The sequence below is a fragment of the Mastigoproctus giganteus genome, chromosome 8 (genome assembly GCF_048544385.1).
Source record: "Mastigoproctus giganteus isolate SK-2022 chromosome 8, ASM4854438v1, whole genome shotgun sequence".
Lineage (NCBI taxonomy): Eukaryota > Metazoa > Arthropoda > Arachnida > Uropygi > Thelyphonidae > Mastigoproctus > Mastigoproctus giganteus.
In genome coordinates this window covers 205,289,771-205,309,749 of record NC_143582.1, presented here as the reverse complement: position 1 = coordinate 205,309,749, position 19,979 = coordinate 205,289,771, and the positions used below count along the sequence as shown (strand labels likewise).

Sequence of the window (19,979 nt, the reverse complement as noted above, 5' to 3'; positions counted from 1 at the left end):
TGTTATTTGCTACACAGGCCTCCCTAGAGTAGGACAGCTTCGCTCTTGAAGTAGTGTTTTATCTGCCACATTTATGCCCTTGAGATGTGGAAGAACTGCATAGCTTTCCAGTCATTAAAAACCTTTGAGATGGATGCTTTTGAGAAGAGAGTTGTTTTTCGTTTCTTGAATCATGGGTCCTGCTAATCATGCACCTATAAGACTTTTTTCAAAGTCTGACAGAGAGAATCAACTCCAGGTCTATCAGTGCCCTGTGCAATATTTTTTGGTGCACCAAATCCAACTTAAATTTACAGCATCAGTGAATTTTCAGGGCATTTTGCACCCTGTTTGGGGGAACCACTTGATTGTGACTTAAGCCGGCCCCCTGCTGATAGATCACACGTTTGCCCCTTTCTGACTTTAGATTACAGACAAGCCTGTAGTCTTATGCTCAAGAAGGTGGCATGTCACCACCCCGTCAGTTTTCCTTGCATCTATTTGCATTTGTTTGTGACTGTCTTAATAAAAAGGTTTATATTTGGCCAGTGTGGAAATTTGTGGTTTCTCTGAAGCATGTACGGCATGCAGTTATGATATGGTAGTGCATGAGTTGTAAAGTGCCACCTGTCTAATTTTGAAAGGCATGATTCAAATAGGAAATAAATGTCGCTTGCACTGGGAATGATTTCTATGAAGTAAAGAGAACCACACAATTAACAATTGCTAAAGTTTAATCTATTCAGCAGAGTTTTTGCTTAGTCATTAGTTACATCTGCCAGCATAGAATCTGTGTGATGCAATTTAGTTGGAAGCAAAGGTATGATGAGAATGGAAGTAATCTAGACCAGAAAATTGCGGAATATGACGAGAAATGAAGATGGAATGGGGAAACAAGTGTGAATGTCGTAATATGGCAACTTCCATCTTCTCCTAACTGAAGAAGTGAGAAAAACTCACGATAGAGAACAAAATTTTTAAATAAACTAAATGATCATTTGTACCAGCATGTCAGAAAATACTAGGGGTAGGAATATTCTTTACCTCATCATTATGAATAAGATGACATCATGGGGATTAAGGCATAGGAAACATTTGCAGGTAGTAATCAATTGGAAGATGAAAGATGTTGCAGTAGTTAAAAGACACTTTAAATTTAGAAAAGGAAGTATGACAGTTTAAGGTGCTACATGTCATCTATTAATTTGGCAGATTGCAGATGCAGGGCTAATGCATTAGAATCATGGAATACCTTTAAAGAAATAATTACAGAAGCCATGAATGCATAAATTCCATTAAGAAAATACAGATGAGGATGCTGAGATGAAGCTGGCTAGTGTAATATGACTGAAAGAGAGAGCATGAGAAAGTTACAGTGATGAAAATTACTGAATCCTAAAACAGCTACAAGTTGATCTATAAAAGCACACATAAGGTTAGGGATGGCCAAGTATGAAAAAGCACTGGATGAGAGCAAAGAATGGGGACAAGGAGTTATTCTCTCATATGCTAATACAAAGATGAAAACAAATCGTATCAGACCCTTGTGTACTAGGTGTTGGAAGGTCTTAGATAACACAGCTGACGAATAAATAATTTGCATGGTGTTACAAAAGATCCTTCATGTTGGGGAGAGGTGGTGCAAGTAAGGCTCAGCCATATGAAATTACAGATGAGTTTATTAGAAAAACTTGAGTGCCTAAAGGCAAGTAAGACTCCTGCAGTTGAAATAGGGCAGTTCTATTTCAACTGCAGATGACATATCCAGAAATTTTGAGGTAGGCAGCCAGAGTGTACTGAACCACTGAAGTTAATTGTGAGTGTCACTGGACTTAGTTCTTTGGACTGCATAAGTGCCGTATCACTAATACATGTAGGTTGTTCTAAGACGGAAGTCGGTAAATATGCACCGGTTAGTCTGATTTCAATGGTAGGGAAAATCTTAGGATTACCAGTGCAATCCACTTACATTTAGAAATGGCATTCTGATGGACATCAAACATGGTTTTGTTAAGGAAAAACCATGTTTAACTAACCTAGTTAATTATTTTAAGTTACACATGAGCAGGGAACAATTTCAATATACTTTAAGCAATGTTGTCAATGCAATGGCCAAAAATTTTACTTATGCCAGATACTGTGAGACCCTATCACACATTTCAGAAGCCTTAAAATAAAGTTGTGGAAAAATAACAGTAATCCTGTTTGATCTGAGGGACACCCCTGCCTCAAAACTGCTCCACAGTTAATCCAACCTTGCATACAAATCATATGTCAAACTAGTGATGAGTGTAATCAAATGATCAATAATCATTTATATGCAAATTAGTATGCAAAGAAGAAAAAACAACGAACTGATGACATTGACAAAACTAGTGTTCTACTTGGGCATTCTCTCTCTCTCTCTCAATAATTTTAATTTTTAGATTAAGTTACCATATAATTTTCATAATCAATTATATGAAAATTAAACTGGAATACATATTGTGACCTAATTAGCATATAATTATAATTCTCCCCATCACTATGTCAGACCTTCGGCTATTCTGTTCTCCATAATGGTGAAGTAACAATTACAAAGTAGTAGTTCCTTTTAGTTCCAAAGTAGCAATTAGTAGTCCCTTCGAGGATAAACATGTTGCACTTCTTGAAACAGCCACATATTTGTTGTAAACACCATAACAAAAATCATGGTTCAAATTTTGTTCTGCCCACAGCAGTTAACAGACCAGATACTAAAATTCCCTTGGACAACACTTAAAAAGAACAAAAAAAAAAAAAATGCAAATGACAGCTTTGCTTTAAAGGCAGATTCTCTATTTCTTTTTATCAGCTTACAGATGGTCATTCTTGAACTGTTTAGCATAATTTGAAGTTAATGGCTTAATTTCTGAGAATTTTATGGAATATTTCCCTTATGCGTGTTCTAAGTGCCAGTAAAAATATCCATAACCATTACAAGTGCCAGTTCAGACTTAAAATTGTTCTGTGTGCCAGTGATTTCCTCCTGTAATACCAAGAGAATGAATAATTAAATAAAAATGAATACACAATAAATATAAGAATATTAGTCAAAGAAAATTGTGTTTTATTGAAATTATCCACGTATCTGGAGTTATTTTTTTCATCTTGTGTTTTTCAGCGTGCAGTCTCGGTCACAGTTTAAGAAACTGTGACTGAGACAGCTGTCTTGCACTTCTTGAAATAGCCCATATTTTCCACAATTCGTGAACCCCATAATAAAAATCATAGACCAATTTTTGTTCTGCCCACTGCAGTTACCAGACCAGGTAATCAAAATTTCCAGACGCACGTTTCTTTCGTTAAAATGCACAAGGCAATTTTTTTGCTGCCCCTGGAAGCTACCACTCCAGGCCAAACATTCGTGAAAGCTACATCATTGCTTGCTGTAAATTGTCTTGAATCACTAGTCTTTCTGCATTTCAGTTAATGCTTTTCTGTACTTGCAATGATGCACATCCAGCTCAACTTTAGCTTTTTTTAATTCAGCATTATTAGCCAACTTTAGCATGTCACAAGTTGCACAGGTGTCAACTTGTGGTGGGTGAAACAAGTCAAGCAAATCTTTTTTGTACACAGGTCAGTAATACTTTTCATTGACAATACTATATGGATTAAAGGCTTTATACAACAGATATACTTTTGAGGATAACTTAGTCAGATTTGTTTGTCTTTCCTCTATCATAATAACTTTGTTCTTTGGGCAAAGAATGTGTGCTTATGTGAGCTTTCAGATTTACAGTAATCAATGGGAAACTTTCAGTTTCTATGATTTTCACCTCTTTTGTCTTTGTATATGGATATTCCTTTCTTTTCTATTTTTTGGAGAGTCTGAAGAAATCTGCTAACTGTTAAACCTACAGTTTCTTGAAAAGTTCTTACATTTAGTCTCTTTCATTTTCCCATCAGAAAAAGGTGAAGAATGGCTCACGGTACACTGAGTCTACCATCACAGGGGTTGTAATATTTTCTGTCATTTTCTTTTAATATTATCAATAATCCTAAAACATGTTCCTTGGGTATTTTCCAAATTCATATTATGGCAATCTTTGAACAATTTAATCCTCCATTTGTGTGAGAATCATTTGCATTCTTTTTGTGATAAATATTTACTGGTATAGATCCTAATTTCCAGTTTAGGATCTTTTCAAAGCCCCAGTTTAAAACATTGTAGTACATTATAAAGTATTAAATAGTTTGGAAATTTACATTCTAAAATGGCATGATATGCAATATCACAATTGCCTCATAACAGTATGGAAATTTTATTCTTCTTTGCATTCCATGCCTTGAAGAAATGACAACAAAACCCCTAGAACCCAAACTTGCTAATGCTTAAACCAAGAGGCTGAGACTCTAGTGGCAAAGTGCTATGGAGTGAAGAACCTTGCCACATTTCACTCCAGTGGGAGTGTGGAGATTGCATCCTGTAACGCATGTATGTTTTAAACCAAGGTTTGGTGGAGGCAGTCTGATGGAATGGGGCTGTTTCAGCTGGTGTGGACTTTCCACTGGCGGTAGTGCCATAATCATGATGTCCATTATCTACTTGGACAATCACATGCTATCTACACTGCAGCTGTACTACAAGGTTGAATCAGGTTAGTATCACAGCACACCCTGTCATACAAGAGTGGTGGACTAGCCAGCTCAGACTCAATTCCATTAAACAACTGTAAAACAAACTGGAGCAACAGAACTAGGCTGTGGTCACTATGATCTACTTCAAGCCAAGCTTTGGCAGCTGCTTTTCAAGACTGTAGACAAATTTCAGTTGAGAAATAATGGAAGTTATAAAAAGTAAAAAAAAGAAAGAGTGGGGCTGTTACACAGGCTAAAAGGGGGCCCCACTATTAGGTTTTTGAAATGTCCTTTTTGCAATTACATATGTTCAAATACTTTTGGTTATATAATATATACTAATCACTTTTTAATATCTAGCCGTTGTTCTTCATGTGCCTATATTCTCTGAAAGACTAAAATTGGACAAATTCCTATAATTCAATAAACAAGTTGTCTATTATCACAAATGCAAGTGGTTTGGATTATTTGGGTCAAGGTCATTATGTTTTCTGTTCATCTAAACTCCCCAGTGCATTCGCAAGAGAATGAGCTTTTATCACATCATGAAAAATCACCTGCCCCAATTTCCAAATATATTGTGATGCATACTACAAAATGATTTATATTCAAGTAATCTTACCTCAAGTGTCACATAATTGTGGATTGGAATTTAATAGCTGGGTGTGCTGTAAACATTTTCTGATAATGAAAAGCAAATGTATTATATAAGATCTAATTATACATCATGCATAATAGATACAAGCAGTTTTATTTAAATCATATATAAAACTTAACATTACACAACTGTGCAACGATAGTGATGGGATTAATATAACAGGTTAAGTACTTTATATTTCTGTGTATTACTTAATAACATTGCTGAAAACTCTCCACTGGAAATGTGTAATTTTATTATAAAAAAATAGCTTGCTGTATAAGGAGAGAAAAAGAGAGAGAGGGAAAAAAAAAAAAAAAACTTAAGATTATTTTCCAGATTCAAGATACATATGTCAAACTTTTATGCTAAGATAAAATATGAAATTAAGTATTAAAATAGCTATGACACATAATTCATGATTCCATTTCCCCTATACACAATAAAACACTTAGTAATATTACAAACATATGAAAACAGTACATAAATCAATTAATGAAGTTTATATTACAAATGTATATATTCATAAAGTACCTATTTCTTCACATGTTAGTAACTATACAGATGCTGCTTAAATTACTACTTCATAAGCATGCACTTTGGCAGTAAGTGTAAACTAAATGTTTCTGTGAACTGTACAAAACTTAATAAATGCATTTATGTTAGCAATGCTAAAAAAAAAAAAAAAAAAAAAAATCAAAAACTTATACTAAAAACACGCTACATACATATAATAAAAGGACTTCAATATATTAAAAGCAGCTGCATTAAGTTCTATAAAGACTTTAAATTACTATGGAAAGTTTCTAACTTGATAAAACTTTAGACTTCCAAAATAGTTATTAAATATCTTAGTATTATTCCAATATTACAGTTTATTACAAATATTATACAGTATCTGTGGTACAATATTATTACTATACAAATTAATCTTTTAAGGCTGTTAGATTACTAAAACATACGTCAATTTATCCAGTTTAAGTATGTTCTGCCTATAAAGTTCCCCTTCCATTGCCTTTGTTTTTTCAGTATGTTAAACATCTGAAGAAATTAAATCTGATTGAATGAATATTTGATATGACATGATTTCAGTAGTTTCACCATTAAAATAAAAATTAATTAAAACAAACCTAATAAGATAAAATAACAAACATAACTTATAGTAATAAGTAAATTTCTGTTATAATACTTAAAAGGAATGATCCATAAAAACAAATATACAACTGGTTTAACTTATGAAAAAAGTTTTGATTTACACCATGCTTTTAAGCTGCCTCCTATACTTCATTCTGTTTCATCACAACTTTTAAAAAGGGATTGTTTCCTTTGTGGGCTATTTCTATTAAGAGATAACTACAAATTAATATTTACACCACAATTATCATTGCTAACAGCATCACATTTTGGAACCTATGCCAGTCACACTTGGTTGCATGCACTACTCACTAGGAGTAGTGCACGTGACCAAGAGACTGCCAGAAGTTCTGGCACACGCTGTTGACAAAATGTAAGTCATAGCATAAGTGTATTTACTTGTAGTCCTCTTAATTCGACATTTAGCTTCAAATTTAACAATAAAACTGTGGAACACTGCCTACCTTTAAATCAATGAATGTCATTGCAAAATGTACTCAACAAACCTAAAAATTAGAAATATATATTTAAAAATGTTACTCATACAAAGCAATTTGGAAATTCAACATTTTGGGATGAGCAAAATATGATCTTCAAAACAGTGAGCATGTTTAATGAAAAAATTCAATAATATTCTTTTCAAACTGATTTAAAATAGTTTTTTTTTTTATAACTATCCAAATAGTACTGCTACCATAATGATCGTCATGGCCATTACACAGCATAAAAATTATAAATTAGTGTTCTTTTTAAATATTCACTAGTCCTTCCAGAGTTTTTCCACTAGAGCCCAAAACCCTTTACACAGCTGACTTCAAAGACAAAATCACAAATGCATTATGAAACTTATTTACATAATAAAGCCAATTAAACTTACTTAGAGGCATATACCTGATTAAACAAAGTGACCTTGGAAACAGACCCGATAGCAAAACAGATTATATAGTCAATTATTATTTTACAATGAAAGTACCTCAATTTTCAGGCACTCAAGAATACCCTCTTGGGAAGACCATTATTTGCCAAACAGATTTCTAACATGAAAAGATATGTAAGGTGATTAACCTGCACAAAACATTAAAACATTTAAATAAAAATATAAACAAAAACCCTTCACATTGTCTCAAAAAACCAATAAATAAACCTGCAGAACTGATGCTTAATTTGAGACACCTATCAATGGTTTGGGATTAGTGGCTGCTTCCCCCCCCCCTGCATTCTTAGCTATACAGTCTTACTTGAGTTGTTTTTGAAGTGATTCAGTATCATTTACTTGGAATTATACACAAGGATCTGACATACTAGGTGCCATCATCTGTATTACTACTATTTTTGTCTTCTGCTTTGCATTTGTATTTTCAGTTTCAATGTAAACAAAATGTTTCTTGTTGGGCAGTTACTGCTATAAATTAGGCATCTGTTTTATGATTATATTTTATGTTTACACTCATCTTACAAAAGGAATGCATTCCTTAAGAGTTCATTGTTAAGCAAAAATTCTTTTCCCATTAATTTAAAGGTAGCAGGGAGATGGTGACCTGAGACAGTGCATACATATAAACAATTGTAAAAGAAGAAGGGAAAAAAAAAAAAAAAAAAGGTAAATATCTAGTAAACATATATATATGCATATATGTATTATAATGAACAGTAAAAAACTAAAGCAAATATATAATATAAAAGTAAAAAAAAAAAAAAAAAGATTCAACTGGTTGAAGTTGATGGCCAAGGTTCTAAGGCCAAAATGAGGAGCTGCTGAATCTCCCAGCTTGAAAAAAGTATTAAGTGGTATCTCCTAAGCCTGCTGTTTCTTCATTTTATAGTTCCTTATAATGATGAAATGTTTACCTTTTCTGCTCATGCCAATACTACTTTAAAAATCTATTTCCTAAAGGATGGGGTGGTTGTGTAAGAGAAAGGGAGGGAGGGCACACTTGAAACAAATTCTCCCTCCTTGATATAAGGCTCAAAAATTCTTGCTCATTAATATAAGGCAATGCTCAACAACAGCAATAATGCATTAATAAATAGTCGCTGTGAGAGACTCATCTTATTAACTTCATGAATATAATTTTAAAATTAAATTATATTTAATAAGTACTGCAATCCATAATAAAAGGCTTAGAATTGGTAATACAATAAACAAATAAATAAGCAAAATAAGTAAGTTGGTAATACAAGTAAAAAAAATAAATTAATTAAAATTAATTTGATAATTTCAATTTAATTCGAAACAATATGTTTCTGGTTCTATTTCAAATGCATCTCCTTTACTTTAATTGTGTATTAAATTGAGAAATTTTTTTCAAGAAATTTGCAACTTATGGATATGAATTCCAGTGAATTTCTTCAATTTCAGTTTCTTGAATTAAGACTACACCATTTCGAAGCTTGTTAAATAAGCACCCTCCTACAGCAATTTTCAAAACTATCACAAATATAATGATAACTACTATAACTTGAAAATAAAGTTGACAGCATGTCTGTGTATATTTGAAGAGAATCTGTATGTATACAGATGTAATTTATCGATACTAAATTCACAGACCTTTGAAACTTATTTATATGGAAAACAGTTCAAATAATTAGCTGTGCTAAACACTGTCATCTTTAGAAATCAAAGAGCTTGTGTGTTGCTGGAATAAATGCATAAGGTAGAAGATGACTACAGTGGAAAACAGACTACTCCCAGGATCCTAGATGACAGTTGCCACTGGTTTCTACAGTGCATCAAAAGTCCACAAAGACATATTGTGCCAGTATTATGTCTATATCATGTATGTTCATGGGATGACCTGCATATTATGCAGACTGAAATACCCAGATTAGCTAACAGGGAAAAACTCTTATTCCCTCTTCATCAAACTAGCTTAACTATAAGATCCTGTAATAAATTATTTTGAAGCTATATTGATTTGTAACTATGATTTGTTATAACTATTAAAAAATTAGGGGTGGGGGCTCTACAACAAAAAGGAGGATTACTAAGTGATAAAATAAAACAATGCACCATATATAGCATAAGGTACCACTGGGGACTTTTTTTTTTTTTTTTTAAGTTTGCAAAAACATTCATTGTAAGAATAATAACAGTGATCGATGTTCAAGTTAAACCTATTTCTTGAAATTGGAGTACAAACCAGTCACTAGACTTAAAATAATTCAATAAATAGGCTTCTAAGTCAAATAATTCATTCATTACCTAATTTTGCTTAAATTACTTCTAAAATACCCTAAAAGTATACAAGCTTAAACTTTTGAATTAAACCTATTTTGATTCAATCAGCTAAAATGCTAGTGCAATATTGTGATAAAACTGTTATATTTAACTTATTTATATTTCTTCAATACACACAAAGTAACTGTTTTTTCAAGCCAATGGCTACCCACAAAACTATTTTTCTTTTCTGGTTTTACTATGAACATTTGTATATAAACATAAAAATGGAGTTACCGGTATTCCCAATAAGCATCAATATCAGCAAGATAATGAACTAAATGATAATACAAAAAAAAAAAAAAAAAAAAGGGTCAAAATTCTAAAGACAAGGCCTAAACAAACTATTAGTTTATCTTTTAGAAAACTAATTCCAGATTAATGAATAAAATTAAACTCTTCAAATACTTTGAGAGTTAAATGATACTTTTCACATATAGTAAAATTATCAATTAATGAGAGAGATATTAAAAGTCCTGTGCTTGTATATATATTACATTAAACCTGAATTAAAGTTAATGTTTGTTTAACAGATTATTGCAGTTGTCTTTTTCTGAAGTACAATTAGCTGTACAAACATTAAGGAATTTATATATGCATATATAATACAGATCATCAATCAGCACAAGTCTTTCAATAACTCTACTCAACCCTACTGAGGAAGTATATGTTGAACATTTGGCAACAGTTTTTTTTAGAGAAAGTTTAACATAGCTTCTTTACAGAAAGATTTCAGAGGCTTGGCTTCATTAAATAACTTCCCACTGTGATTAAAAAACCCAAAGTTCGGTGATCCTTTGAAATGCACTTATGAAAAGTTAAATTACCCATTGTGAATATATTATTTAGGAAATACTGAATTGGTACAAACTATAACTAAGATACATATCAATTTCTCTATGTAATGATACTGTAGTAAAAAATAAATATGGGTATATAATAAAAGTAAATTTAGGCCCAAAAACATAATATATTAAAGTGCTCAGCAAACCTCTTTAGAGAAGTTGAAAATTTGATTTCTACTCATTAAGTACTCTGAATAAAGACAGTTGATTTAATGGTAGGCAGCAATCATCTACTTTTACTGGGGTGACATCAGTTATCAAAATTTAATGGAATATAAAGGAAGTACTGTATTTACCCAAAAAACTAAGACAACTTACAAATAACCAAACTGATGAAGCTCCAATTTCGTACAATTAATGAAAGAATATTAAGTACTCAGACAAACATTTTCATATATCAAACATGCTTATACTTTAAATAACAGGTTATTTGGAGTATACTCTTATTCCACTTGGAAGTTACACTTTGATGGCATCTCGTTCCAAGGTAACTGTCAATTTACAAACATGTAAAACACAAAAAATCATAACTGATTTGTCTCACAAATACCCTCCTGGTTGAAACCCATTATTTTCTATGGAAATCTGTTGGCAATTGAATCAATTTCTTTCTTTTTCTATGTTGATACTATACCTCATTTTCCTGAAAAAATCAGAGTTAGACCAATTAAAATGAAACAATTTTAAGTGATCCCATACTTCTGGAGCAACTATTAAATCAGTACCACAGTAAAACAGATGTGATATAGTAAAACACCACAGTAAGGACGCTACATGTCCATAAAAATTAGTATGTGTACTGACCAAAGTTGAGTGGAGTGCGGATCAATCCTTCCCTTGACTTTCAAGGTTTCAAGTAAATTATTCTGTACAGATCACATGCTATTTCCTTACCTGGTATCCTTTAGATACCATTTGACATAAATAAGAAACATTCTTCAGCCTTTCATTTCTCCATTAGGTAAACCTGCCTATGTTCACAATTAAATGAAAGCTGGTTTCAAGAGACTAATAAATAAAAATAAATGAATATGCTTAATGTAAAGCAGTATACTGCATGCTGCTTTACATTAAGCATATTCATGGCATAAATATCACACAAATCACTTATAGATATTAGAAAGGTAGAAATATTGAATACAATGTCTTTCACAGTTGGGTAAATACAGTAAAAAAAATAAAATAGCTGTAGGTGCAATTTATCCTACATATTAAGCATGTGTAGATCAATACTGGTCCAGGAAGTGGTACAGTTCCTACATTTTAAAAGCTATATATATATATATATATATATATATATATATATATATATATATATATATATATATATATATTTTATTCTTTTTTTTTTTTTTGTTGATTTCAGTTCACAACCATTTTTTCTTTAAAAGAGAAAGAGAGAGAGAATGCAACACCTAAATTTAAAAATGTGCACCACTATATACAATAAATAGTAATGTGTGTCACATGTGGCTGTTTTTTTGATGGTTAGGAATAATGTTATTGTTAAATCAAATTCATGGAGGAAAATTTGATGTCTGGAACACAAGTAAATAGTTTTCCAAATTAACTGCCCAGTTCTATCTGCTGTTATTAAAAAGAGTAATGCATTGTAGAATGCATATAATACACATGCACAGTTACTTGGTATTAACAGTTTAAAATTCTGGCAATGTGCACTTAAATGCACAATCAGGAGAGTGTTGCTGAAGATGCCAATGTCTGTGCTCCATCTAATGATGTTTCAACAACAGATAAGTCATTGTCTGGGTCTGTATCTACAGACATGATTAATTCACAATTGTCTGCTAATTCATCTAAACTTCCAGTAGTGGCATTCTTTTTATTACTCTGATGTGTTTTCAAATGTTTTGAAAGATGATCACTACGCATAAATCTTTTGAGGCACTCAGCACACTGGAATCTCTTTTCTCCTACAAAAGAAAATAATTATATAAAAATGAGAACAGCATATATTAATCCAGTGCTTCTGAAATTGATTCCACAGCTTTTCAAATATGATTAGAAAGTTCAAAGGTTCGCCATACTCAATAACAAAGGTATAGTGTCACTCCTTTGAAATGAAGATTTCTTTACTTCAATTTTTTTTTTTTTTTTTAAAACTAGTAACATAAAATGAATTATTTTATAAGTTCATAAGAGTGTTTTAAAACCTAATCTAATCTTTGGTTTATTTTTAATCAAAGGCAATATGTAATTAAATGACAAGTTTTGTATGTATTTTTGCAATGACAATGCATTTATAATATTTTTCGTTATGATCAGTAAACGTTTAAATTTTTTTTTTTTTTTTTTTTTTTGTTAGAAGTTTTGATTTTTTTTTTAATGGATGAAAAATAACAAAAAAAAAAAAAAAAAAAATTATATATATATATATATTTTTTTTTTTTTCTCAAATGCTTAATATCTTAAAGATCTCTGACTTAAGCTTCATGGCTCCCTTGGAAAGCTGCAGCCACAAGTTTGAGAAGCACTGTATTAATCAATGAAAATTAAAATTATGAATTTTTTTTTTTTTTTTTTTTTAACCTAATTTTGTATACTAACTTAATTGTCTTAAAGTGGGGAGGAGAGAGAGGGTGGGGGGTTCTGTAAGCCCACTATCAATTACACTGGTCAACAAAATTTTCAATATTTTTTCTTTGATGAAAGTATTTTTTTGTATTGTTGTGGAGTTGAGAAGTCAGCATTAAAAAAAATTATTTATTCAAGTTTTGAAAATACCCGCTATGTCATATTCTATAAAATATGATTACACAGGCCTACAAACAGGAAAAACAAAGAACATCCACCGTACTGTTTTAATATATCTTATATCGAAAACATGTTATATTATAAAAACTACAAAACAGTTTAAAATAATAAGAATTGATACATTTGTAGTTACTGAAAAATATATTAAATCATATTGATCAGCAAAGTACATAAAATCACTTGATTCACATTTTATACTTCTTCGCCTGTTATCTGTACCCCACATCTATGGCATCTCTTGTCACAGTCCAGCAATAGTCTATGTGAATTACAGCCCCATATAATTTGATATGCATGTTTCACTGTGAAGACTGTATAGTCATGATGAAAATTTTCTCCTCTTCTTTGTCAAACAGTCTGTTGGCCATCCAAACCACACAAGTTGAATTTTGATTCATCAGAGATAATAACACATTTACACTAAGCTTTCATTTTTTGCATCAAAAGTGGCTTTTTTTTCCTTGGGTAACTTGTTACAAATCCCGATGAGAACGGCATCTACATACTATAGCAGTACTTGTCTTCACACCCGTATCCTCCTCCCATGCTGTTTGTTGTGAGATATGTCAATGAGGATCTTCTGTTTTGGATGCATAGATGGACAAGAAATTTGTCCTGTGGTGCAGAAGATATTTGTGGACACCCACTACTTTTCTTTCTGTTGACTGCTTGTTTCTGACAATTTTCAAAATAAATGTGCCACCCACTGACCACTGTTGACTGATCACAGTGAATCCTTTTAGTTATTTCATGCACAGAATGTCCCTCTACATTCAACACAGCAACACTTTTCTATGTGGTGTTAATTGCATAAACTCAGCCATTGCAATAGCACAGAATGGGTTCATGGCATATGCACTGTATTTATGCTGCTAGGATGATGCAATCACGTATGGCACGTGATATCATCTAACAGAGCTTGCTAGAGATGGATGATGCAATAGAGTAATTATTACAAAACATGATATATTGCCAAATTTCACAGAAATTCAGCAAAGTTTTCAAATAAGTTTTTTGAGCACCAATGTGTTAAAGCATAAAACAATTTTCTACAGGCATAAGTCAATAAATTTCCTGCGATGCTAAAACTAGTTTCAGATCATTACCACATTAAGGGATATGTTTTTTTAACAATATACTCATTAAAGCAAGTAGTTTCCGGTAATTAAACCAAAGCTGTGCAATGCTTTTATGCATATTCATAACAATCATACAGATTCTTGGGGTTGTGTCTGATCCTAAACTGCACTTCAATCATCATTTGGATAAGCTGTTCACCTATAATGCATTGCCAAACAGCATTTGTTGTATATTTCGGATGCCACATCTATCAGAAACTATGGTATTCTCTTCCTTTTTATATACTGCAGGGGCATAGGCATGCACTTCCCCTAACACAGTGAAACCACTTTTCTATGCTGAGATTTGGCCCCTAAAATGGTCCATAAACAAACTTCCACATAACTCCAATGGTCAGAACATTGCAAATTCAAAGCCTTTCCACACTAAGTGAGGTGACAAAGCTTGTTATCAGTGTAAAAATGATGTTGGCCAGATAACTGCACCATCATTTTCGGAATTATGGAGAATCAATCGGCCTTCCTGCACAACAACACCCCACCCTAATTATGTGCTCACACCTCATCTGCTTTCACTCACCTGATCAGCTTCTACCCTTTCAAACAATCTCTCATTCCCAGCCACTGGATGCAACTGTTAATAAGTTTCCTTGTGATATCAACTGTTAATAAGTCTCCTTGTGATAGTTAATACTAACACCACATTGTTGAGTTATACTTCTCTGTCCCTCTTCCACTATGAAGATCACCTCCACAAAGTGGACTAATTTTCTTCAGTGTCATTAATTGGAATTTGGGGAGTACAATGTGTACAGAAAGGATAGACATGATAGGAAAGGAGGAGGTGTTATGCTGTTAATTAAGAAAAACATAAAATCAAAAGAAGTGCATCCAGTTGATACAGATGAACAGTGCACTGTTGAGTCAGTTTGGTGTGACATAAGCACTGCGAAAGCAAAAATAAGTAGGAGTGTGTTACAGGCCTAATGACTCGAATGAGTACAATGAACAATTGTACAGAGAAATAGAGTGGGCTAGTAAATCGGAATGTCTTATAATGGGGGATTTTAACTTCCCAGATATAGACTGGAACTTATGAGTTGGTCACTCGCACACTAGTAAGACTTTTGTGGATTTATTGGATGATTGTTTTCTGCAGCAGCATGTTCGAGAGGCAACCAGAGAGAGTAATACTCTTGATCTGGTTATCAGCAGTGATCATTCGTGTATTAAGAACTTGCAGATAAAGGAACCACTAGGTGGCAGTGATCACAGTGTACTGATGTGGGATTTACTTAAAGATTTAATTACCATCAGGGTTAAAGGAAAGGGTTTATGCTTCCGTAAAGGTGAGTACAGTGGTCTCAGGCAGTTGTTAAATTCTGTACAGTGGGATCAACTGATGATGTTACCAACAGTAAATTCTAAGTGGGAAGCGTTCAAGGAATTAATCGTGGATGCTACTAAAAGTTTCATACCTATTAAGAAATATTGTTCAAGGTTTAGGCCTAAATGGTTATCTAATGAACTAATGAGACTCGTAACAGAGAAGAAAAATGCATGGGATGCATATAAATTATCAAGTGATTCAGAAGCCTATGGCAGATATAAGCTAGTCTGAAATCAGGTCACAAAGGAGGTTATAGGCAGGCGAAGGCAGATTACGAGAAATCTTTGCCAAAAGATGCTAAGAAAAACAGCAAGGATTTCTTTACTTATATAAAAGGAAGGGGACGAATCTGATTGGTCCACTTGATATCGATGGTTTGACTGCTGATGATCCTGCTCAGATAGCAAACAAACTGAATGAGTATTTTGCGTCTATATTCACACATGAGGAGTTATTATGGTTTGAAAATGGCAGAAGGTTATCAAATTGTAGCAGGGTGCTTAATGATTTTGTAATAACTGAGAGCAAAGTGGAGGAGAAATTGTTGAAGTTAAACATAAGAAAGGCACCTGGGGTGGATGGGATCTATCCAATTATATTAAAGGAGGCGGCAAAGCAACTAAGCAAACCCTTAGCCATAATTATAAGAGCATCCATGGACTCAGGGGAGGTCTCGACGGACTGGAGATGTGCAAATGTATCCCCAATTCACAAAGGGGGATTGAAGGGTGACGCAAGTCATTACAGACCAGTTAGTTCAACTTCTGCTCCGGGTAAAATAATGGAGTCACTGGTTAAAGATGCATTGCAGGATCATCTAGACAAGACTGCAGCAATAATTCAGACACAGCATGGGTTTGTTAAGGGAAAGTCTTGTCTGACAAATTTGATAAGATATTATGATGTGGTTACAAAGGAACTGGATGCAAAAAATAATTTTGATATCATATATTTGGATTTCAGGAAAGCTTTTGACACTGTTGCGCATGGAAGACTATTGTACAAATGGAGCAGAATGGTATTAAGGATAAGTTGCTACAATGGATAAAAGGATGGTTGAGTGGGAGAAGACAGAGGGTGGTAATTAATGGGTGCTGCTCTTCGTGGACTAATGTTATTAGTGGAGTCTCACAGGGTTCGGTGTTGGGTCTTCTGTTGTTTTGTATATTTATCAATGATATTGATGAAGGTATATCAGGCTTAGTATCGAAGTTTGCAGATGATACAAAGGTTGGCAGGGTTGTTAATGACAGTAATGGCAGTGTGCTACTGCAACAGGATCTAGATAATTTGGGCAGATGGGCTAAGAAGTGGAAACTGAAGTTTAACCTTGACAAATGCAAAGTACTGCACATGGGTAGAAGTAACCCGAGAGAAATGTACCAACTGTGTGGTACTACACTTAAGGTGGTAGAAAATGAAAAAGACCTGGGAGTAATTGTGCAGTCAGACATGAAGTTTTCTGAGCAATGCAGACAGGCTGCCAGGGCAGGTCATGGGTTTTGTCAATGATATATAGGAATTTTGCTAGCAGGGAGGTGATTGTCCCTCTGTATAAGGCAATGGTCAGGCCACGCCTTGAGTACAGGTCTGTCTGGAGGCTTCATTTTAGGAAGGATGTAGATTTGCTTGAGCGTGTACAGAGAAGGGCAACAAGATTGGTGAGGGGAATAAAGGGATCCTCTTACCAAGAGAGGCTTAAGTTCTGCAAATTGCAGTGGCTGGATACTAGGCACTTGCACGGTGATCTGATTGAAGTGTATAAGGCCTTGAATGTGTTGAGCACACTGAATTCTGATGGGATCCTTCCACTTGTTCAGATTACGAACCTAAGGGGGCATAAATTCAAATTAAGAAAAGACAGATGTAGAACAGATGTGTGGAAATTTGCCTTTAGCCAGCGGGTGGTTAATTGCTGGAATAAACTTCCATCTGTGGAAGTTGATAGGTTAAATAAATTTAAGGAGGAACTGGACAAACATTTAGAGGGAATGGTTGTGTGAATTTTTTTTTTTTTTTTTGACTGATGCTGCATAAGCTCATACACTTGCTTCTTGCATCACATGCCACTACTACTATTACATGTAATGAAAAAATTACATTTTTAGCAACATTGTTGTTAGACCTTTCTCTTTGGAATGAAATAATTCATGAGACTACACATTCACACGTTCTGTACCTACCTATAATGTAGTTTGCAGTTTGATATACTTCATTTTGTATTTTTGATATACTGCTTACTTTGTCTCCTACACCAGCTTTTCTTGTTTTCATTTCAGTGTATAACTATTTACTAATTGAGTTTTCTTACAATACTCATTTTCATGTTGCCATAATATCTGTATGTTAACATTTGTGTTAATTCCTTTATTATGTTTCCTCTCAATTGGACTATTAAATCTGGACTTATGGTTGCAAAAGGCAATGTTAGCATTAGTATCAGCTAATGCAAGGAAGTGATAAGCTTTTTCAGCAGTGGCAAAAAGAAATAAATATAAGAAAGAAAGAAAGAAAAAGTGGATAAGAAAATATACTGCTTGAAAAATTAACTGAACACTTAGAAAATGTGGTGTAGCTTGTGCAGCATGCAATGAAGCAGGACAAAATTTCGTATGGTGGTGTACCATAGAAGAATGATGAAATGAGGAGTCAGTAAGAAACTTTGGACAGGTATAAGCGTCATAGGGTTTATATAAGAATTGTCAAAAAGGTTGCATTACGTCAGTACAGCATATGATCCCCTCTAACAGTTAAACAGGCCTGACAACAGCAAACAATGCTCAATATAAGGGTGTCTATAAGATTTTGTGGCAACAAATTCCACCCTTCCACCAGCAGAGACCTTAGCTCACCAACTGACTGAGGAGTTGGCTGTCGGTAATGTGATGTCCAAGAGTGTCCCCACGTGCTCAGTTCAATTGGATTTAAGTCTGGTGATCGTGCTAGACACGGCAATTGTTGGATATCAGTATCAAGACATTCCTCCACAACGTGAGCTCCATGTGCAATGGCTTTGTCATGCATGGAAAGAAAATCTGGGCCAATAGCACACTCCTAGATATTCGAATTTACGGTTTGAGGATCTATTCTTGGTACCTCTACACAGTTACAGTACTCCTATCAAAAGCATGAAGATGGATGTGGCCACTGATTATTCCACCCCACACGAGAACACCACCTCCACCATAAGTACCCCCTTCTCTGATGTTGAAGGAATGGCACCGCATTCCTCATTGTCTCCAGAATGAAATAACGTCTAGAATCTGTTTGTAGGCTAAACAGGAACTTATCAGAGAACAGAACTACACCCCATTTGTCAGGGCTCCAAGTCAATGTTCGTGGCACCAGTTTCGACAAGCTCTGCTGTGGTTTGGAGTTAATGGGATACAAACCACTGGCTTCCTTGCATAGATTCCATTTAAATCAAGCCTTCTTAGCACAGTCCAGTTGGAAATGTTTTCATATGTGGCCACAGAAACCTCAAGAGATAGCTGATGACAGGACATTGTAGGGTTCTATCTTGCTGTTAGAGCCTGATAGTGGTCTCTTCTAGTTGATGTAGACCTTGGCCAGCACTTCTTGTAATGGTTCCTGTCTCCTGAAACTGCTTCCATAGTGCTGTCTCTGCCTACTCTGCTTCAAGTTATCCAATGGCATGCCACCTCAAAGAATCATCTAAATGACGATGACTTGCCATCTTGAGTACTGGACACGTGGCTATCAACGCTGAGCAAGCCAAAAAAATGGGAATTAAGTCATTTGGTTGCAATCCGTGTTTTTTTAAGCATGAATAATTTACAAAATTTTCAGATCTGTAAGGTGGTAGATTGATTTCTATTGGATACTTCGTATTTGCATGCTAGGATGCTATTACATCAAATATTTGCATTCGACAACACTGTAAAATATTCATGAGAAACATTTTGTTCTGTTAATTTTGTCGAGCAGTGTACAAAACAAATTATGCACTTCTCTGATCATGTAGGTAATTATTCAGTTCAACTTTGAATTTATTCAAACTGCCAGCCTCATCTACCTGCGTAGGCAACTTATTACAGATTTGTTTATGATTTACTGGCTAAAAGAAAAACTTCCTACAATATAATCTAAATCTCTTTCCCTGTAATAGTATTCTCCATATTGCACTAGGAAGCACATAGGCTTTTGCTGCACTGTCAAAAAAAAAAAAGGAAAAGAAAGTAAGTAGATAAGAAAATAAATTATATGCTTTCCTCCTCATACAGATAACTATCCAGTTGACCTTTGAATTTGTTCAAACTGTCAGTCTCAACTAATTGTGAGGGTAACTTGTTCCAACAAT

General features: G+C 33.8%; 1 protein-coding gene across 3 annotated transcripts in view; it reads right to left on the bottom strand.

Annotated features, from left to right (window-relative positions):
* Positions 1–11,895: 11,895 nt before the first annotated feature.
* LOC150082217 (uncharacterized) overlaps positions 11,896–19,979 on the bottom strand; it is a 79,357-nt gene continuing 71,273 nt past the window's right edge. For 2 of the 3 annotated variants that reach the window (XM_090380057.1, XM_090380054.1), the window contains exon 6: positions 11,896–12,348. In XM_090380057.1, the coding sequence (XP_090236183.1) occupies positions 12,107–12,348 (242 nt within the window). In that variant the 3' untranslated portion in view covers positions 11,896–12,106. The remainder of the gene's footprint in view (positions 12,349–19,979) is intronic. The other variant, XM_090380056.1, reaches the window with a different exon arrangement.